The sequence below is a fragment of the Eleutherodactylus coqui genome, chromosome 5 (assembly GCF_035609145.1).
Source record: "Eleutherodactylus coqui strain aEleCoq1 chromosome 5, aEleCoq1.hap1, whole genome shotgun sequence".
Lineage (NCBI taxonomy): Eukaryota > Metazoa > Chordata > Amphibia > Anura > Eleutherodactylidae > Eleutherodactylus > Eleutherodactylus coqui.
In genome coordinates, this window is record NC_089841.1 from 162490513 (window position 1) to 162513373 (window position 22861).

Here is a 22861-nt window from a genome sequence, read left to right on the forward strand (position 1 = left end):
ACTCTGACCAATATCGTTCAGATTTTTGCAATCTAGCGAGAATCTGAATGAGAATGGCTCAGTTAAAAGGGCCCAAGTTATGCCTAGTGCAGAACATTAAATGGCGGTGTTGAGAGAACACCCATAAGAGAATGTGTGTATTATACGCCTGTTCCCTCAACGTCTGCACTTGGCAAAACAATGTATCCTGTTGCCCAAAGTGTTTCTTCACCATTGTTAACAGATCAGTAGACCATCAAAGGGATGCAGGAGTTTCATCAAGACGGCATATTTGCTGACCCTAGTAAAAAATGTTTTTTTGTTAAAGCCTGTTGGAAATAGAAGAATAACCCCAGTAGTCCCCTTACAGTAATGCATGCATGTATCCTGTGATGTATTAGGGGATCTGTGCCCTTAAAATCACTGATCCCAATAGAACAGAAAACAAGTGTTGTGCATCTAATTGTATATAAGTGGTACATTTGTATCATGACTGTCGTGTTGTATATGAGCTACACCTTTACATAATCTAGTGTATATTAGATTGTATACAAATGCAGTATATTCTATTGTCATGGAGCGCGGTACTAAATACTATGTCCATTCATCTAACAATCTATGTCCCATGTCTATCTAGGTCTTGTAATTGTTGGATCTAATAATTCTCTGTTCCTAATGTAAGTGAAAATGCTTAGTTTTGTGCTAGTGGCATATAACAGCTGACGTTAAAAGAATGGTTGTTGAATTGTCCTTTCCTGTCCCTTGTCCTTTGCTCTTGCTGCTTTTTGTTAATGCTTGCTGGTGGAGGGGTGTCTGAGAGATGGTTACTTAATTCATGGCGTGTCCTTCTCTTAGAACGCAGCCAGGACAGTATGGCGGTTGTCCTTTCGGACTGTAGCTCCACACAGGACACATTCACTGAGCCGGCAAGTTCCCAGGACAGCACCAAGGGGCTTTACTTGGAAAAGAAGTCCAGTTACTCTCACAACGCATCACATTACAGAGATATTCAGCTCGCAGCAGATGAGAAAGGTAATCTTTGTAGAGCAGGCAGCTGGGCTACCCAGACCATCCAGTTATTAGCCATTTATGTGTCACTCTTGGTCAACTTATGTGTTTGTTTTTATAACTGTAGTGCATGGTATATGCATTCATTAGACACTAAGGCCTCATGTCCACGGGGAAAATCGGGCCCGCTACGGATTCTACATGTAGAATCTGCAGCGGGTCCCTCCTGCCCCGCAGACATGAGGGCTGAAAATAAGAATTTAAAAGAATTTACCTATCCGTAGCGGGCGGGGAAGGTCAGCTGTTCCTCACGGCCGGATCTTCTTTTTCGGCCGGCGGATGAATTCGTCACGCAGGCGGCACGTCGCCGGCACGTCGTCGACGTGCCGCGCGCATGCGCCGGGCACATCCGCCGAGCCGAAGCAAGAAAGATGCAGCCGTGAGGAAGAGAAGACCTTCCCCGCCCGCTCCGGATGGGTAAATACTTTTAAATTCCTATTTTAGGTCTCCCGCGGATCCGGACGGCTTCCATAGGCTTCAATAGAAGCCCGCGGGAGCTGTCCCCGCGGGAGACCCGCACGAAAATGGAGCATGGTCCAGATTTTTTCATGCTCCATTTTTTTTAAAATCCCTTTTATTGACCATCCGCGGGTATTTATCTACCTGCGGGTGGTCAGTGCATCCCTATGGGATGCGGATCCGCATGCGGGAGATCCGCTGCGGATCTTAAATCATATTTTGCCCGTGGACATGAGCCCTTATACCGTATATATTCTGCTTTGGTGGATGTATACGCCTGCTAGAAGGTACAACATTTTGATGCTTCTATAATTTAATATTACTATTCTAACCATTGGCGTTTTGTCTTATAAACTCCAAACTTACAGGAAGGTCAGAAGAACAAGTGGAACAACCAGATACCCCCAACTCAGTGGAGGTGAAAGCTTCTGTTGAAGTACAGATTTCCCCCACCTATGGCACACCTATAAGATCTTTACCACCCCCTTTACCATTTGGAGACCCCAAAAAGAAGCCAGAATCAGCTGGAGATATGCCAGAGTACCCCCAGTTTCTGCCTGAGGATGCTGATGAGCAGCGCAAAGTCTTAATTGAACAATGCATCAGTTCCTTCAAGTTATGTCTAAGCCGGTTTCCCCAGCACTACAAAAGCTTGTACAGGTTGGCTTACCTGTATATTCACAGCATTACTCACAAGGTAAGATGTGGATTTGTGTCTATGTAAGACATGTTAATACACTACAAAGGGTCATTGTGCATGTTGCAGGGTTACAAATGGCATAGGGCAATTGCCCCAGTGTTGTAATGTGTACTAGCTCAAAATAAGTTGATGTTCTATCAGCCTGTGTTTGACAATCAAATCTAAACATAGTAAGTGGGGAATGGTATACAGAAGTCTATGGAGAGGAGAAGGTGGAGGGAGGAGAGTTCTACAGAATGACAAAGAAGCAGAGAAGCTCTCACAGACATGTTGCAGTTAATAGTATTTACTGTCTCACAAATACTGGACTCACATCTACACGGCACAGTACTGCTGCATAATGTTCTCCGTGATGCTGTTATTTTTCTGTGTGTGCTACAGAGAGGTGGAGAGAAAGAGATACTTCTGTCTTATGTTCTTATGTGTGCATGGTATTAAGACATCATAGCAGTAACCACCCACCAGCAACTGAGAATTAGATATACAGCCTACAGAAGGGGAAGTGGGTGAAAAATTCAGGATGCAAGTCAAATAATGGCCAGAAATTGTTATTCCTCATGTACCCACGTGGAAGCTTATTTTGAAAAGTTCTTTGAAACAACTGCAAGAGGCGGCTGCTTAGGTGCTCTGAAGCGACTCCCTGTCATCTGTGACAGAGCCACAATGGCCTCTCCTGGCATTATTGAGATTTTATTTATTTTATTAGTAAGTCGTGATGCCAGCACTACATTAGCGCAAATGTGATGCAATTAAGAAATCACAAGAAGCAGGGTTTAAAACGTAATAACTTTCTTTTCCATTTCTTTGTTGATGTCAGTAGTGATCATATATCAGTGGACACATACAAGCCTTTCATTAAAAGTGGTTATTCTCTTTACATGTTAGGAGTATCATTAAAGGGGTTGTCCCGCGCCGAAACGGGGTTTTTTGTTTTTTTTTTAACACCCCCCCCCCCCCGTTCGGCGCGAGACAACCCCGATGCAGGGGTTAAAAAAACAAACCGGAGAGTGCTTACCTGAATCCCGGCGGTCCGGCGTCTTCATACTCACCTGCTGAAGATGGCCGCCGGGGTCTGCTCCCTCCATGGACCGCAGCTCTTCTGTGCGGTCCATTGCCGATTCCAGCCTCCTGATTGGCTGGAATCGGCACGTGACGGGGCGGAGCTACACGGAGCCGGCATCCTGCACGAGCGATCCCATTCATAAAAGAAGAAGACCCGGACTGCGCAAGCGCGGCTAATTTGGCCATCGGAGGCCGAAAATTAGTCGGCACCATGGAGACGAGGACGCCAGCAACGGAGCAGGTAAGTATAAAACTTTTGATAACTTCTGTATGGCTCATAATTAATGCACAATGTACATTACAAAGTGCATTATTATGGCCATACAGAAGTGTATAGACCCACTTGCTGCCGCGGGACAACCCCTTTAACAGGAATGATCTAAATGGGATTCCTCAGGTTACAGACAGAGATGATGTCTGGGTAACGTATGGCAGTGCTGTTAGTTTTACCTCTCGTGTCCCGGCCACCTCGCAGCGACCCACCTGTGACAGGCTGCAATTTGCCTCTCGATCCAACAACTCTTCTGGTAGCTTCCGGCAGCTCCCTGACTGCAATGCTTACAGGGATCGTTCTTCTCTCGGTAATCCTGACTCACTCTTTATACACACTAACACTGTCTCTCTGTCTGTCTTTCTCACTATCTAACTCTCTCACTTGTCTGAGTAACTCCTTTCAACTACACACATGATCACACTGACTAACTATACGGTTCCCTTGTTTAACACCCGATTTACTGACAAACTCTGTGCACTTTACTGTTCTGATCTGACTGATATCTCACTGACTAAGACTCCTCTCCTACCTCTCGCTCTCCTCCCTCCCCAAACCTGCCCGATCAACTGCCTCCCAACTGTCACCCCACTGGTTTCAATCAGAGTTCAATCTTCCAGCAACCAATCAAAATTAATTGTCTATCTGGCAAATTATTAATAGCTCTGTCGTAGGGCAAATTAAGTAGTGGTTAACTCCAGCTGGTTATACGCGAATTGAGCGCCGCCATTGAAAGGCAAGGTGCTTTTGTAGGACCCATTTGGGCCACTACCCGACAAATGTGCTTTAAGTTTTGTCGTTGGCAGAAAAAGTTTTGTAAATGCCAACAAGTGGTTTTCAATACCCTTAGTCTTTGAAATTCAGTCTTCTGGCTGTCTGTTGGGTACTTAATATAATTGTCCACCTTTCTGCACCTATCCTTAGTATTGTCACCTGTATAGGGAGACACTTAGAGGCACCTTGGGTGGCCACCTATTCCACCTACCCTTGCCACAGCTTGTTTTGTGGCACCGCTTAGAGTACTGCCAGCCGAAAGTAAAACCTTGGCGGTGTCTGTTGTGTACACTCAGCTGCCCCTGACTTCCCCTACATTCAGTTTCTGATGTAAGAGGAAACTACTACTTGACAGTCATATTAGCTCTTAGTTTTTAGGTGATGTCAAAACCAAGCGACTCCAACAATTCACCTGCCTTGTCAGGTTCCGTGTTTACATGAGATGACGATTGCCAGTAATTGCTCTTTTGAGGGGTGATTACTCAGGCGACTGTTGGCCTGAGAAAAAGTACCCTTTAACTGACATCTGCCCATAATCGTGAGTAAATTGGGCAGCTCTGTTTCTCTGTTGCTATTGCAAGAAGGGGGCCATATCTGAGTGTTGTAAATTCCCTACCACATTCTTCCTGATCTATAGGGGGCAGAGTAATCCTTGCCTGCTGTTAATTCTATGCTATATTCTCCCATGGTATCAATAGGGGGTATTTTGTCTGTGATCTGTTAAGGATTATTTAGATCGTTATATTTGATTATTTACATGTTAGATTGTCAGGTTTTATAATGCATATTTAATGTATCTTTGATAATGCAGTTTTCGTGCAGTAAGCAGTTGAAATGTTGTAGCCGCTATCATTCTTTGCCTGTAGTAAATATCTAATGTATAGTATACCTGTTTTATTTCATGTGCCATCTGTGGGTTATCTGCCATCTTGGTTGTTCCTTTTCTGATGTGGTTCTCTTAATGTATCCCACATTTCTTTTTGTGTCTCTGTCTTTTCTGAGACAGAGGGTGCCGAGTCTCCTCGCACCTCACTTGCTCTGAGTCCTATCTAAGAGCCGCCAGTGATGGATGAGTGACCTAGACATACCATCCTGCTCACACTGCAGTCTGTGTCTGCTATAGGATGCAGCTTCAGCCAATCCGCCTGCCTCCTACTTCTGATAGGCTTCTCCCTGTCGGAGGCAGGAAGAGCAGTGTGAAGCTGCATCTCATAAGACGCATTGGAGATTCCGCCCATACAGATAGTAGGAACAGGCAGTATCAGTCAGGTGTGTAGTTATAATTATAACCATTGTATGGATTCACCTATTGTATCACTGGACTCCTACTCTCTTAGATATGGCAGACCTATTATCTTCAATAGCACTCTATACATGGGGTTACAAAGGGGGTGGAGCTTGGATGGGAGGTGTCTGAGAGCTCTTGGAAAGGGATTATATTGGTGATTATGTAATCTTGTAGTTAACAGGAAGTCCGCCACATTAGGCAGAATGACATCCTGTCCACACAGAAGAACAAGCTCTGGAGTGGTGGGCAGTCTGGTATCACTTGGCAGAAAAATGGAAACACACTTTAAATTTAATTTCCCATTGAGTTCAGTAAAAAGGAAAAAAAAAGCACTATTTTTTTCCATCTAAAAAAAAATGTAACTTGACATGGTTGTCAATGAGGAAATGAAGAATGGATGCAAGCAGAAAGCTTTTTGTTTTTATCTGTTATTTGATCCTTTTCATGGATCCTTTTTTTCTTCTGCCCATGCTCAGACGGATACTAGAAAGAAAAATTTACAGTAAAAAAAAAAGAATCAGTTAAAATGGAAGCCGAAATGATATAAGCAGAGGCTGAGGTTTTCCTTTTTGAAATGGTCTGCCAACCCCCCCCCCCCCCCACGCCCCCCCCAAAAAGTATAGTTTTCATATATTTCAGTTCAGCATCCGTTTTTTAATGCATTTATAGGATTATAGGCAGATCTGTTAAATCCAGAAACCTGAACACCGATATGAACAGGGCTTAAGAAGTAATAGTTGGAATCCAGTGAAGATATCGAACCGTGTGCAGAAGGAAAACACTAGTAAATTATATATGACTTTGAAAAACTGCAGCTTTTTGGTTTCGGAGAGAAATAGTAATGTTTATTTGCCTTTCCTAGATTGTTTTTATGTTTACCATACACGCTGAGAAGACTCCGCCATTTATGGATCTACCAAAGTTGCCCCGTCAATCTCTGATTAGACGTTCTATCAGCAGCCAACTCTTGACAGCAATTGAGTTTTCGATTAGTGTTCCTACGGTTTGAATGCTCTTGCATAGCAGCAGTGTGTTTGTAGTGATTCATCTTGTATATGGGATGGCAGACCTTTCCGAGCATTGCTATCCTCCCACAGTCTGTCAAGCCATGACACTGGAGTTAATACAGTCCCTGCCTACACATTACATGTACTAGTAGTTCCAGTGGGGAGAGGGGAGCATTGGACAATTTAACCTCCCTGCGTACTATATCTTATATGACTCACTCTATTGTTTCCGTGGTTTTAAACACCAGAAAGTTCAACTTAGAGTAACGAGTACGGTACATTGGGTGTATGATGACAAGGGATGTTTCGGGGGTTATTAACACAGCAGTCATTTAGTTTATGGGCAAGGCATTATGGCGCATTAAGCATACATTTAGGATTGAACTGTGGTGGTGGATGCTTGGAATATTTTATTCTTATCCTGAATTCCCTTCTTTGGTTGTCTAAGGCTGCCTGTCGACAGGCGATGATCCGCTTGCAATAAATCGCCTGCGTATCACGCTCTGTAAAGCTTTCCATAGGATTACTATGAAAAGCTCAGCACAGGCGTCCACGAGAGGAGAATCATAGCAATTCTCCGCTTGCTGCGGTGGGCCTATCTATTAGACAGGGGGCCTAAATGTTCAGCATTATGAGGTCATGTTGATTGTGGACTGTTTTTAAGTGCAAATTTAACTAGTAAAGGTCAGAGGATAGCCGAGCACCAGCTCTTACACAGCAGAGAATGGAGAAAACCTCCGCAGTCTATGCAACAGCTGCATGTAAAGGGCTGTCACCATCGGACCCCCGGAATGTGATCAGGGGGTCCTGATGGGTCTTTGTGGAAGTCCCCTGATGGGACAAAAAAATTTTAAAAAGTTAAAAAAAATATATATATATATTGAAACAAATAAAAACACTTTTCTGCCTTTACTTTGTATTTTTCAATGGTGCTATCTAAAGTACCATATAATGTACGGAAAAACTTTTACAAAATTCTAAAATGAAAAAAAGACATTTCACCATCTTTCAGCTTTGGCAATGAAAAAATAAAATGAATACGGCTCTTGGAATGTGGCGACACAAAAGCAAACCTTTAAGAAAAAAATGTTTTAAATGTACAAAAATAGCAAAAGATAAAAAAAACTATATAAACTTGGTATCGCCGGAATCGTGTGACTCAGAGAATAAGGTTCACACTATTTATTCAGCATGCTGAACGCCGTAAAAACGAAATCCAAAAAGCAATTGGCAGAATTTCTTTTTTTTTTCTCCAATCTCCCTACAATTTTCTTTACAAAAGTTATGCAATACATTATATATACCCAAAAATGATGCCATTAAAAAATACAACTTGTCCCGCAAAAGCAAGCCCTCATATGGCTGTGTCAATGGAAAAATAAAAAAGTTATGGCTCTTGGAACGAGACTGCAAATTAAATGATCGGCCCATTTAAAAAGCCTGTCCTGGTGGGTCTGACACTCAAGGGGTTAAACAATGCAGCTTCTCTTGCAAAAAATAAACCCTCATATAGCTGTGTTGGGAAAAATTAAAAAGTTATGTCTCTGGTAAGAGAAGGATGAAACAATGAAAATCTGAAAATCTTTGGTCTTGAAAGGGTTAATTAAAAATCTGTCTGATCTTCTTGTCACAAGGGTCATCTATAGAATGCCTAAACACTTCGAATCAAAGAAAAATGCCATTCACTTTAATACCACTTGATGGAAATCTCAGCAGTGCTAAAAGGCTTTGAAGAGTTTTTAGAACCCCCAGTGCAGTGTCCATTTTTTTTTTATTTTTTTTTTAATTAGGAAGATGTCTTGTTTCTTGATTTCTTGCTTTGAATGTAGTATGTCCAAACCGGACCTCAAAACTATAAGTCAGGTCTATGTACCATCTCAAAAACATAGAACCCACTAACCGACTTTTTTTTTTGTCGGTTAGTTTTTAGCAGTTTTACCATGTTGGGCAAAAAAAAGTGTGTATTTAAAGGAATTATTCCATGACATTGTTGCCTAACCACTCTGTCCTTCCTGCTGACTAGGACTGTTGCAGCCAATCCCTGGCTATGGAAGGTCAATATTCGGCTGCAGCAGTCACAGATCCTGGTCAGTAGCCACCAGGTAGGACAGAGCTGTTGTAAAGCAATTTTAAGTCATGGGAAAACCCCATTCATTTTGGTTTTGACATATCTGCCATTGTTGTAAAGTTGCACCAAAAATCACACGTTTTCATTCAGTTTTGACATGGTGCTGTAATGATGCCGTTCTCTGCATCATTACAACCACCGGTGAAACATACCCTAAAAATTGGATTGTGCACTCCCCCACATGCCTAGTCATCAATGTGTGTCCTCCCACTTTTCCCAGGAAAACCCCACCTCTTTAAACATCATAATATTTTTTGATATTTTTACAGTCAGTAATAAAATCCCTTCCTTCCTGCTTGTAGTCACAGCAAGGCCTCCACTAACCAACTCCTCCTAGTACTGGTAGTAACAGATAGATTTCCACCTAACTTGCCCCCCACACATGGTGCTCACAGTAGGTCTGCCCACTCTACAAACTGTAGTCAGGCTTGCTCCCTTGCCAAGCATCTGCCATGTGCCCTGGGTCCATAATGGTATCCAGCATACAGTTTACTCATCTGACCTCTTAATGCACAAAGGAAAACCCGGTTATTTGGGTTGATATCTACTTGACCTGGCAACTTAAGTTATGTCCAGTCGTGGTCCAACCAAATTGATACAAGTACCTTTTTAGTAAATATAATTTACATGGAGCTAGGATCATTTAAGCGCTAAAAAGCGAATCTAAGTATTACACAATTTATTCCATCATCTTTAGTCTTTTTGATGAGGTCAAGTGAGCATGGACTGTATGCAAATACTTCCTGGCAGCCAATCAAAAGCACCAAGGCAATACATGCGTGTACATCCTCCTGAACCATTTGAGGCCGGAAAGACTTTAGTCAACTGATATCATCTTTGACCTCTCCTTAATCATCAGCGTGCAAGGACACCTTTCTGTTGGAGAATCTGGCAGAACACAGGATTAGGAATGTTCAAACTCAGCATGTACGATCCCCAACTCCCCTAAAATTTGTTGCAATGGACACCCCCATACAATATAGTCAGACATCCCACCGAAATTGGCAGAATCTGCAAATCGTTATCTGATGTGTATCATAATAGATCTAGAATTTTCTAATTGACCCACTTCCCATTGCCATTAAAGGGGTTGGCTCGCGGCAGCAAGTGGGGTTATACACTTCTGTATGGCCATATTAATGCACTTTGTAATATACATCGTGCATTAATTATGAGCCATACAGAAGTTATTCACTTACCTGCTCCGTTGCTAGCGTCCCCGTCTCCATGGATCCGTCTAAATTCGCTGTCTTCTGGCGTTTTTAGACACTCTTGTGCTGTGCGGTCTTCTGCCTGGTGAATGGGGCCGCTCGTGCCGGAGAGCTGGTCACCGCGTCGTCATCGCGTAGCTCCGCCCCGTCACGTGTGCCGATTCCAGCCAATCAGGAGGCTGGAATCGGCAATGGAACGCACAGAGCCCATGGTGCACCATGGGAGAAGACCCGCGGTGCACCATGGGAGAAAACCGCAGTGCATCCCTGGGAAAGGACCGGCGGCCATCTTAGGGAGAAGATTTTTTAAACTCCTTATTTCGTCATATCGGTGAGTAGCAAGCGGTTTAAAAACCGCTTTCATTTGCTATTTTATGCCAGGGGGGTGACAGGGGGAATGGGGTAAGGTAAAATTTTGAGACAACCCCTTTAACTATCTTATTTTAGCGACTCCAATGGGAAAATTAGATCAGTCTTGTTTGATTACCATCACCACCACGTATCTTCCCTGCGCTCCAGATACACCTGCGGGATCAAAAGTGCCATTTTTTTTTTTTTAATACCCCAAATCACTTTCTACATGGCTATTTTTAAGGTGTGGCAAGGGCTGTGTACCCACTGGTTTCCTCTGTGTAAAGCTAGCCCCACTTGATTATGCCCTGACATTTCTCTAGCTAATCTGGAAGATGAATATTTCAGTGATAACCGCTAGTAACGGCTCACTCTTCTGGCAGCCTTCTTGATGGGTTTGTGCTAATTTAATCTCTGTCTCATGTGGTGCAGAGTGTTAAGGCAGCAGAAATGCAGTCCTAAGCTCTTGCTCACGACCTGAAGGTTGACTCAGCCTTCCATCCTTCCGAGGTCGGTAATACAAATAACAAGATTTATTTATTTTCTATTTCCATAACTGGTCCCAGCACTTGAGAATGTGGTGAGATGTTGCTTCAAAAAAAGCTACCATAATCACTGACCTATTGGAATGAGGAAATAGGACGGCACAGGACGCCTAATGTGCTTCGCCAGTTACACTGGCAGCTTGTAAGTGTGTGTTAGTTTAAGGCATGCAGCATTATTTCTGTGTGGGCACAGTATGGTTTGTCGGAATGTTTGCTGTACAAATGCTTTGGCCGACATACTGTACACAGTTTATTATTTGACACTGCTTTGTTTTGGTAACAGAAATCCATCTGCAGGCCAGCAGTAAGGGCTGTGAGCAGCTCCTGCTCCCCAGATGGTGGGAAGAGGTGGGAAATCACAGCACTACTCCTTGGGAGAGCTGGATAGGTAGTGCCTAGAGGCCAGCGAACTCTCTGAGATCTAGTATAGCCTGTTAGAATGCCAGGCAGCGAATGGAAGCGTGGAATAGCAGGCTTATATATTTAAGACATCAACCTGCTTCAGTAATGTGAGTTATTTTGACATTCGCCGTCAGGGTGGACTTTTAATACCAGGAAAAGAGATGTCATTGTTCTTGTGATATAATGACAATTATCTATATTTATACAGCACCAACATAGTCAAGGGAACAAGTGAACCTACAGAAATAACAGACAGAAAGTGAATACACTCCATTTTACTGAAAATGCAGCATTATAGCAGAATAAGTGTGCTCCAGCTGGGTTTTATGTAATGAACATGGCTTATTCTTTAGAGCCTATACAAATGTATTTAAAGTGCATTTATGTTAAAGGGGGTTTCCCATTATTTAAAATCGCCTCATAACCACTCTAGACTTCCTAGTTGCTGCTGACCAGGACATGTGACTCCTGCAGCCAATCATTGGCCACAGCAGTGACCATCTATAGCCAATTATTGGCTGCAGCAGTCACATGCTTTGGTCAGCAGCAACCAGGAAGGACAGAGTGCTTGTGAAGCAATTTTAAGTAATAGATAAACCCCTTTAGAAAGGCCTCAAGGCTTTTACAGACAGGATAATAAAATGTGGTCCAGTTTATTATCTATGGGTGGCTTTACATGGGACAACTATAGGCTGAGTAATTTCTAGTAAGAGCAATTGCAAATGACAGTCATTCTGTGCATACACTGCCACCAAATAAGATTTGCACAATGATGAGGAGGAATTTTGAACTGTTCCTCCCTGCAAACATGTTTCAGTTCAAGGGATGCTTCACATAGTAACATAGTATGCTAGACTGAATGAAGACAATGTCCATCTAGTTCAGCCTAATTCCACCCTCTAGTTGATCCAGAGGAAGGCAAAAACCCCAAGAGGCAGAAGCCAATTAGCCCATTTGGGGGAAAATTCCTTCCCGACTCCATAATGGCAGTGTTACGGCACTCTGCCCCCCCGAGCGCCAGGTGGGGTGCCCTGATCTTCCCGCACCCCACTGTCCCTGCCTACTTGCCTCGGCCCTGGCTAACCCCAGGCGGACAACTGGGCGGCGGTCCCTGCGCTGGCTAGGGACCTGGCGACTACCTAGATGGAACTACTAACAGGGGACAGAGTGCCGACAGAAGAGGCAGGTGGAACAGACCAACAAAACTTACAAAGCAGAGTAAGGCTGGAGATGGAGCTCACAGGCAAACTGACAGGACACTGACGAGCAACTAGAGCAGACTGAGACAGACCTGACTAGAGGCTAGCAGAACCAATAACTGGCAGTGAGCTCAGGTCACTGCCAGCCTTTTAACTTAAAGCCTCCGCCCAGGGGCGGAGAGTGGGAGGAGCCGACTCTCCCACTGTTGCATATGGAAGGTGGAGGAGAGCGGGCGGCACCCTACAGGCGGACACGCCCACGCTGCTGCACGCTGGCTGCTCCACGCCGCCGGGAGAGCTCCGGGACGCCGGAGCCGACATCGGAGCGCCGCGCGCCGGCCGCGGGACCCAGCGCCGCCCTGCATGGTAACATTACCCCCCCTCTGACGGGGGACCTCCGGGCCCCCAGAAACCCGACTAGGCTTATCCGGAAAACGACGGTTGAACCGCCGTACCAACACGGGAGCATGAACACGTGCGGCCACCCAGGAGTGATCTTCTGGTCGAAACCCCTTCCAGGCCACCAAATATTGTAGGGTTCCTCGACACCGACGAGAATCCAGTATCTCCTGGACCTCGTATTCAACTTCATTCCGGACCAGGGTGGGCGGAGGGGGACCGCAGGTGGGCATCACCGAAGGGACAAAAGGTTTCAATAGCGACTTATGGAATACCCTGTGAACCCTCCATGTGGCTGGCAACCCCAGCTCGTAGGCGAGTGGGTTCACCACACGTGTGATGGCAAACGGCCCCACGTAACGTGGCGCCAGCTTCAAGGACGGGACCCGCAATTTGAGATTTTTGGAAGACAGGTATACCTTCTGTCCCACCCTGTAAGGTTCAGACACAGACAGACTCTTCCCACTACGCAACTGCATATGGGCCCCCGCTGCCTCCAAGTTTCTCTGTACCTCTTTCCATACCCCCCGAAGCGTATCTGTGGCGACATCAGCTGCAGGACAGACCAACGGAGTAGGGACTGCTGTAAGGAAGCGAGGATGCTGACCGTATACACAAAAAAATGGAGACACCCCAGTGGAAGAACAAAGGCGGTTGTTTAGTGCAAACTCTGCCAACGGCAGGAACTCTGCCCACTGCTGAGCCTTTTCGCTAGCAAACAACCGTAAATATTGCACTAAATCTTGGTTCTTCCGCTCAGTCTGACCATTAGTCTGCGGGTGGAACGCTGAAGAGAAGGAAAGCGACGTTCCCAGGTTTCTGCAGAAGGCACGCCAAAACTGCGACACAAACTGAACCCCGCGATCAGATACAATATTTTGGGGAACCCCATGTAGGCGAATTATTTCCTTTACAAAAATCGTGGCAAATTCTTTTGCCGAGGGTAGCTTTTTTAATGCCACAAAATGTGCCATCTTTGAGAACCGGTCAACCACTACTAAGATAGTGGTGCACTTCTGGGATTCTGGTAGGTCAGTGATGAAATCTACTGATAGGTGCGACCATGGACTGGAAGGAACCGGTAGCAGTCTCAGAGGACCCTCCGGAGGACGCCGCCGACTCTTATTGCGAGCACAGACCGAGCAACCCCTCACAAAGTTGCGGATCTCCTGAGACATGCCTGGCCGCCAGAAGTGTCTGGAACAAAGCTCCAGGGTCCCCTGGAACCCTGGATGCCCGGCGAGAACCGACGAGTGAGACTCATCCATGACTCTAAGGCGTAGGGTCTCTGGCACAAACCATCTGCCCTCCGGCACCCCCGAAGGAGCGTCCTGCTGAGCATCCTGTAGTTGAGGGACGAAGTTAGACTCCACAGCTGCCACCACGCCGGGGGCTAAGATATTCTCGGGAGTCATGGTCTCACTATCCGGTACCCCGAAACTCCGTGACAGGGCGTCCGCCTTCACGTTCTTCTCTCCTGGGATATATGTCACGACGAAATTAAACCTGGCAAAGAACAACGCCCACCTGGCTTGACGAGCTGTGAGTCTTTTCGCATTGGCGAGATATACCAGATTCTTGTGATCAGTATATACGGTAATTGGGTGTCTAGCACCCTCAAGATGGTGTCGCCACTCTTTCAGAGCCCAAATGATAGCCAATAATTCGCGGTTACCCACGTCGTAGTTGCGCTCTGCTGAATTGAACTTCCGCGAAAAGAACACACATGGGCTATACCCAGACCTCCCACTGACTTCCTGCGACAATACTGCTCCTGTCCCCACTTCAGACGCGTCTACCTCAATAAAAAAGGGTAATTGTGCGTCCGGCTGTATTAGCACCGGGGCAGTCGTGAATGCCTTTTTTAGACGGCTAAAGGCCTCAAGGGCTGCAGGCAACCACTTACCCAAGTCGGCCCCCTTCTTAGTCAGGTCGGTCAGAGGTTGAGCAATAACTGAGTAATTCCTAATAAATTTGCGGTAAAAATTTGCAAAACCTAAGAACCGCTGGAGAGCCTTGAGGTTGTCTGGTCTGACCCATTGGGAGATTGCTGCTACTTTATCAGACTCCATCTGAATCTCCGTGGGTGAGATTACATAACCAAGGAAGGATACTTGTTTAGAACCAAATGTACATTTCTCTAACTTGACGAAAAGTTGATACTCGCGCAAACGGGTCAGGACCAACCTCAGGTGCTGCACATGTGAGTCCCAGTCAGGCGAGTACACCAGAATGTCGTCAAGATAGATGACCAGAAATACCCCCAGGAAGTCGTGGAAGACCGCGTTCATAAAACCCTGAAACACAGCGGGGGCATTACAAAGTCCAAAAGGCATGACCAGACATTCAAAATGTCCTAACGGGGTGTTGAATGCCGTCTTCCATTCATCTCCCTCTCTAATGCAAATTAAATTGTAAGCCCCCCGCAAGTCCAGTTTGGAGAACCAGTGGGCCCCTACCACCTGATTCAACAAGTCAGGAATTAGGGGCAAGGAGCACTGGTTCTTCACAGTGATTTTATTCAAGGCCCGATAATCCACACAAGGCCTTAGTGTCCCGTCCTTCTTCTCTACAAAGAAGAGACCTGCCCCGGCAGGGGACCTGGTCGGCCGGCTATGTTGGTTGGCCAGAGCCTCCGAGACATAGGACTTGAGGGCTTCATGCTCACGGCCTGACAAATTGAAAATGGCTCCCTTAGGGATGGGACTGTCGGGAATCAGATCAATACCACAGTCCCACTCCCTATGAGGAGGCAGAGCCTTAGACAGTTTTTTGGGGAATACATCCTGAAAGTCTGCCAAATACTCCGGAATGAGCACCGTATCTGCGGAGCACACAGCTATGGTAGACAGGTGATTATGACAGGATGATCCCCAATGAGTCAATTCCCAGGTGGACCAATCAAATTGGGGATTGTGCAGTGCCAACCAGGGCATACCAAGCACCACATCAACTGACATTTTTTCCATAACCAGGAAAGAGTTCTTCCGAGTGGAGGATCCCCACCGTGAACTGTAATCTTGGGGTCCTCCATCGTACCAGGCCTGTAGAGAGAGGGGTAGCATTAATACTGGTAAAATGAATTGGCGTCTTCAGCGCCACAAATTTCGCCATCAGAGAACGGACAAAACACAGACTTATCAAGTTGGCGGCTGCTCCGGAATCAATAAACGCCCGCCCTGATCGGGAAAAATCCCGGAATCTAACATGACACGGTACCAAAAGTTTAGGAAGTACCTGAAGTCGTAGGCGATCCTCCCTGCAATCGCCTAGGACTCGGAGTTTTCCGCCGGTTCCGGCTGCGAGTGTTGAGACCTCAGTGGGCAGGTTATCACCCGATGTCCAGCTTTCCCGCAGTAGAGGCAGAGACGATGCAACAAACGGATCTGGCGTCGCTCTTTGGGGTCCAGCGGATCCACCTCCATCGGCTCGGGCACATGGACTGGTAAGGAGGAAGAGGGACCCGGGCAACTGACCTCCCTGACTCTACGGGTCTGCCTGTCCTGCTTCCTAGACCTGAGCCTCCTATCTGCCTTCACCGCTAGCTCCATAGCCTCCCTTAAGGACCCGGGAACGGGGTGGGAAATTAACAGGTCTTTAACTGCGTCCGAGAGGCCCTGCAGAAAAACGTCTTTCAGCGCGCTATCGTTCCATGTCGTATCCCCCGCATAGCGTCTGAAGTTGGAGCAATAATCCTCCACACAAGACGACCCCTGCCGCAGCGCCAACAACCTCGAAACCGCCAACCCCGCTCGGTCCGGTTCGTCGAAGATACCCCCGAGTTCCTGAAAAAAGGAGTCCACAGACTGCAGGCAGGAGGAACCCTTGGGGATGGAAAAGGCCCATGTCTGGGCAGAGCCCCGCAGCAGGGACATTATCAGCCCGACCCTCTGAGCCTCCGACCCGGAAGAACGGGACGCATCCGAAAAAACAGGCGACACGCCTGTCGGAAAACAAAAAACTTGTTCCTCTCCCCAGAAAACACCTCGGGAAGAGGGCACTTGGGTTCGGGGCTGGTTGAGGCGTCCGACCCCTGCGACACCCCCCGCTGCTCCTGGGCCGCCATGCGGGTGGATAAATCCTGGATCACAGGCACCAGGGCCTGCAGCTGGTTCGTGAGGGAACTGATCGCCTCCATGACAAACAGTTTTTAAGGGCCAGTTATTATGTTACAATATAGAATAGCTATCAGCAAAAAGAAAATTTTCTGCGCTCAATGAATGGTACGTACGTACGTACGTACCATTCATTGAGCGCAGAAAATTTTCTTTTTGCTGATAGCTATTCTATATTTTATCTTTTTGGGACCACTCTCTTATGAGAGACCCCAATTATTTCCGCAGCTCTCCCCCTTGTTGGAGGATCAGAATTGTGTCGTTTTCCACTGATTAACGATCCTGAGGCGCTATCTGGTTATATTTCTTTTTGACAGTTATTATGTTACGGCACTCTGCCCCCCGAGCGCCAGGTGGGGTGCCCTGATCTTCCCGCACCCCACTGTCCCTGCCTACTTGCCTCGGCCCTGGCTAACCCCAGGCGGACAACTGGGCGGCGGTCCCTGCGCTGGCTAGGGACCTGGCGACTACCTAGATGGAACTACTAACGGGACAGAGTGCCGACAGAAGAGGCAGGTGGAACAGACCAACAAAACTTACAAAGCAGAGTAAGGCTGGAGATGGAGCTCACAGGCAAACTGACAGGACACTGACGAGCAACTAGAGCAGACTGAGACAGACCTGACTAGAGGCTAGCAGAACCAATAACTGGCAGTGAGCTCAGGTCACTGCCAGCCTTTTAACTTAAAGCCTCCGCCCAGGGGCGGAGAGTGGGAGGAGCCGACTCTCCCACTGTTGCATATGGAAGGTGGAGGAGAGTGGGCGGCACCCTACAGGCGGACACGCCCACACCGCTGCACGCTGGCTGCTCCACGCCGCCGGGAGAGCCCCGACAGTAGAGCTCCGGGACCCAGCGCCGCCCTGCATGGTAACAGGCAGTCAGAATAATCTCTGGAACAACCTTTCATAGTTCCTACCTGAATGTAAGACCTGGATCAACAATCTGCTGGTCACCTAATGTCTATATCCTGTAATATCCTTCTGCTCCAGAAAGATGTTTAGTCCCCTCTTGAACTCCTCTATGGATTTTGCCATCACCACGTCCTCAGGGATAGAGTTCGTCCCTCTTCAGGTCATGCCACAGCATCTGAAGGTCTGGACTTTTGAGTTGGTTATTACGAAGCACAATCTTTTTCAACCATTCTTCCGTTGATTTACTGTACTTGTGTGCTTTAGGTCATTATGTTGTTGCATCACCCAGATTCCCTTAAAGGGGTGGTCTCGCGAAACCAAGTGGGGTTATACACTTCCGTATGGCCATATTAATGCACTTTGTAATGTACATTGTGCATTAAATATGAGCCATACAGAAGTTATTCCACTTACCTGCTCCGTTGCTAGCGTCCTCGTCTCCATGGTTCCGTCTAAATTCGCTGGCAGCTTGCTTTTTTAGACGCGCTTGCGCAGTCCGGTCTTCTCCATTCAGCACGAGCCGCTTCAGTGTGCTCCCCGCTACAGCTCTTCTGCGCATGCGCAGACGAGCTGTCACTGCTCGGGAGCGCGCTGCAGCGGCCATTCTGTACCTTCCTCTGTTAGAGGAAGGTGCAGAAACTGGAGCTGCCCAGCGGAGAAGCCCAGCCCAGCCCAGCCCAGCAGCCCCGAGAAGCCTCCCAGGTAAGTGATTTGTCGGGGGGGGGGGCTGCCGCTGCGCCGGGCTGCGCCGGGGGGGGCTGTCGCTGCGCCAGGGGGGGGGCTGTCGCTGCGCCGGGGGGGGGCTGTCGCTGCGCCGGGGGGGGCTGCCGCTGCGCCGGGGGGGCTGTCGCTGCGCCGGGGGGGGCTGCCGCTGCGCCGGGGGGGCTGCCGCTAGGCCGGGGGAACTAGCGCTGGGCTCCGGAACCTAGCGCTGGGCTCCGGGGCCTTCACCTGGGCTGAGGGTCTAGCGCTGTGGAGCCGGGGGCTAGCGCCGGTTACCTGCTGCCTGGCGGTGGGCGTCTGGTCGGCGGCTGCGGGGCGTCTGGTCGGCGGCTGCGATGCGTCCGGTTGCCATGGAGACACAGCTGGCAGCGTCTCGGGAGCGCGCACGTCGGGCTGCAGCGAGCGACGGGGAAAGAGCCGGCGGCCATCTTGAGGAAACTTTTATAAGTTGCTGAAACGCTGGAACGGTAAGTACGAACCAGCTAGAAATGTCATTTACAGGGGGGCTTAGTAATGTGTACTTAATGGGGGGGACTGGGCAAAAAAAAAATTTAACTGCTTCCTCGAGACATCTCCTTTAAGCTTTGGGTCATGGACTGCTAACCTTACATTGTCCTGTAAAATGTTCTGATACAGCTTAGAATTCCTTTCATGAGCACAAGGTGCACAATCCCTGAGGCATTAAAGCAAACCATGATGCTCCCTCCACCATGCATCACAGTTGGAATGAGGTTTTTGCTGTTGGAATGCAGTGTTCTTTTTCTTTCAAACATAGCCTTGTGCATTTGTGCTAAAACATTCCACTTTTGTCTCATCTGTCCATAGAGCATTTTTCCAGAAGAATTTCTTGTTTAACGGTTTTCAAACAAAACAGTACACACTTGAACCATTTGTAGAAAATTCAGGACTATTGCTATTCTCTCTATTTGTAGTTACTTTGCGAAGTACATCAATCCATAGTTAGACAATAGATCTGAGCGAGTATACTCGCTAAGGCTAACTACTCGATTGAGTAGTGCCTTAGCCGAGTATCCTCCCACTCGTCTGTAAAGATTCGGCTGCCGGCGCGGGTGACAGGTGAGTTGCGGCGGTGAGCAGGGGGGAGAGAGAGATCTCCCCTCCGTTCCTCCCCGCCGGCCCCCGAATCTTTAGAGACGAGCAAGAGGATACTCGGCTAAGGCACTACTCGCTCGAGTAGTTAGCCTTAGCGAGTATACTCGCTCATCTCTATTAGACAATGTTCTTTCCAGCTTTATGCATTACTTTAATGTGTCTTCTGAAAGTTGTTTGAATTGAGACATGGCACACACTAACCAGTCTTTTTTGAGAAGAACAGATTTATCAGTAACCAGACTTTATGCGCCTTTATTTAATGAGCAAAGCACTGGTAAAAGGCACATTTCTAATCTCATCTCCTTCATTGGAGCCCTTTTGCCAGTTAATTCTTTGAAAGTCATTAATGCAGAGGTTCACTAACTTTTTTCTTCCTGCACTGTGAATGATTACTTAGTATGCTCAATAAAAAAATTAATAAATTGTACAACCATTTGTGTGTTATTAATTGAATTAGATTGTGTTTTTGTCTTTAAGGGCAATGTCTCACATAGCAGCCACAGGGCCCCACAGTCATGCAGGTCAGCGTGGCTTGCGGTTGCCTTGAACCGCGCGGACATTTAACAATCAACAGTCAGTTACCACTTAATTCATTGCAAGCCACACTGATCTTGTGGGCGTATCTCAGATATACGGTGGCTGCTAGGTCAGCCTTTACCCTCATTGTGGATTGGATAACACATTTTATTAATACAGACATCTAGGTAATTCTAAAGGGTTCACTTATTTTATCTTGCAACCGTACGTACAGAATTTCAGCTTCTAAATAAGAATTGTATCATTCTTCATCACAGACCACAACTAGAGATCTTGAAATGGTGATTAACTGTAACAGAAAGTTGTGTAACTTCATTACTATATATATATAATGATGAGGCCTTAGCAGCCTAAAACTGTAAAAACCCTTTAAGACAAACTTCGTAATACATTTTTCTTTTCATACATGCATTCTATTTGTGAGGCAAGTGTTGAAAGAAGTTGAGTATGTTGCTTGGCAATGAGCGCTGCAGCCAGCGGGTGACTACGTTGGGCTTCTGTGCTCCTGCGGAGTTGAGCATGGCCACCCGCTATGCCGCAGGAGTGCGTGCGCTGCGTAGTGATGGTGCACTGCTGCCCAATCTATAGCTCATGGGAAGATTTCTTTAATGACATCACTTGGAGATTAAAGAAAAGTCCCCTGGGTATTCTTCCAAATATATATCCTCCTTCTTCACAAAACATGCTACCTTATTAGTCACAATTAAACCCGTCTGAGGGTGTCAGTAGAAGTCACTGGTCACAGAGCGTCTCATTTTCAAATGCCAGCTAGATCTTGCCATTGATCTATATGTATGCACAGCATATACCCACAGCAGCATCCTGCTTCATCCTGCCTGTTGTCTCCACAGAACTTGCAGTGGGCCAGAGACGTGTTGCTAGGCAGCAGTATCCCGTGGCAGCAGCTGAAGCACATGCCAGCACAGGGGCTCTTCTTCGAGAGGAACAAGACTAATTTCTTCAATGTAAGTTATGCTTGTCGAAATGGGTGGTCGGAATGCAAATGTGTAGAAGAGCGGGCTCCAACGGTACGCCAATCGTTCGTGTGAACTTCGGCTACCAGAAATGTCCACAACTTCATGCAATTTAGCAAATACTGCCTTATCATGGGTTTTAAGTTGTTGGCATCATTGATTGCTTTGGTAGATAGCTGGTGACAACTCAGATTGCTTGCTGTCTATGTTGTCAACGTAAAAGCTGGTGCACAAGAGCGAGAAGTAAACCAGATGGTCAGTTTTCGGGGTCGATGATGAACACTATATGTGGTGCCACCATTCTACTACAAAGTGATGAGGAGGTAACCTGAGACTGTGCACAAGAAGTGGTGATGCCAGTGAAGTTTATAGCCTTTATAGTTTGGGCAATGTGGAGTTACAGGCTGGATGGTAGTTCATAATATCCACAACTGCATTCTCCATTTTGCAGACTGTGTTGTTGGTCAAGTGTCCCAAAATTGCCTGCTGGCTCATTGCTCTGATTTCTTTGGATTGTTTCCAGGACTGTGCAGTAGTATAGGAAAAGGTATCTGTTCCGGTGCTTTCAAGAGTTCAGCTAAACTCTTCAGGGGGTTTCTGACAACAAGCTTGCAGGCTGTTTCCAGGAGCAACTTGGTAAACTCTTAAATACCGCAGAGTTATAGTATGGACCATAACTCCTCAGTGGATCACTTTTGCTTAGAAAGAGGTTGATTTTGATAGGTGCACGTTGGGATTCCCCTGCATAAAAAGAAGTAACGGCTCTTTTACATTGACCAATTATCATTTTTCGTAATCGTTGAGTCATGCAAAACAAACACTCGTACAGTGTAAACGACGCCAGTGATTGAACGATAATTTGTTCGCTTATTGGTCACTTCATAAAGGCATAAAAACCTGACGGTAATTGACCCGTGAACAGCCAGTCGTTCGTCTATGAATGACTATCCATTGACTCTGAATAGAGGCGGGCGCCTGGAAGGCATCTCCGACGCGCTCCGCCTTCATTCAGTGAGCGATTTATTGCTCCAGTATGGGAGCACAGGAGTGATGATCTTTGGGACAACTGTCAGGCGCTCAATAGTTGTCCCGTATAAAAGGACCCTTGCAGGAAAACTAAGTAAGGCTATGTTCACATTCGCATTGTGGCTTCCGTTCTTCACAGAAGCCAAGGTGTTCTGCCAAATCTGTCTTACAATTGACTTATAATGGGGGCCATCAGGGTTCTGTGGTTGCTCCTGTCTTTTTGACTGCAAGAAGATCACTGAATGCAAAATATTCTTATCAAATCTGACAGAATTACAGACACAACACAAACGTGAAAAAAGCCTTACTTGGTGTGAAACCCTCTCCTTTTAAAGAAAGTCTCATGTCTTTGGCATGAAGTTTCAAGTTCCTTTAGAAATTGTGCTCACTCAACCACACAGTCTATTTGTTTCATCAGCCCTGGAAATGCTTCTAAGATGTTGGCTTTAATATAAGCCTTCTGTTGTAGATTCTATTGAAAGTAAATTTATTTTTGTCTGGGGTTCTGGAGCATATGTCTGCATTGGGATCTTCAGTATTAAATATTTTAGTGTAAACCTACCAATAAGTCATAATTAGAATCTACTTTATCTGCATTTATTTCTATTAATGTCTTCT

General features: G+C 46.6%; 1 protein-coding gene across 1 annotated transcript in view; it reads left to right on the forward strand.

Moving 5' to 3' along the window:
* Positions 1-22861, forward strand: part of CABIN1 (calcineurin binding protein 1) — a 116116-nt gene that overhangs the window by 61270 nt on the left and 31985 nt on the right. The window contains exons 27-29 of the mRNA XM_066603571.1: positions 835-1011; positions 1875-2203; positions 21095-21208. Of these exons, the coding sequence (XP_066459668.1) occupies positions 835-1011; positions 1875-2203; positions 21095-21208 (620 nt within the window). The remainder of the gene's footprint in view (positions 1-834; positions 1012-1874; positions 2204-21094; positions 21209-22861) is intronic.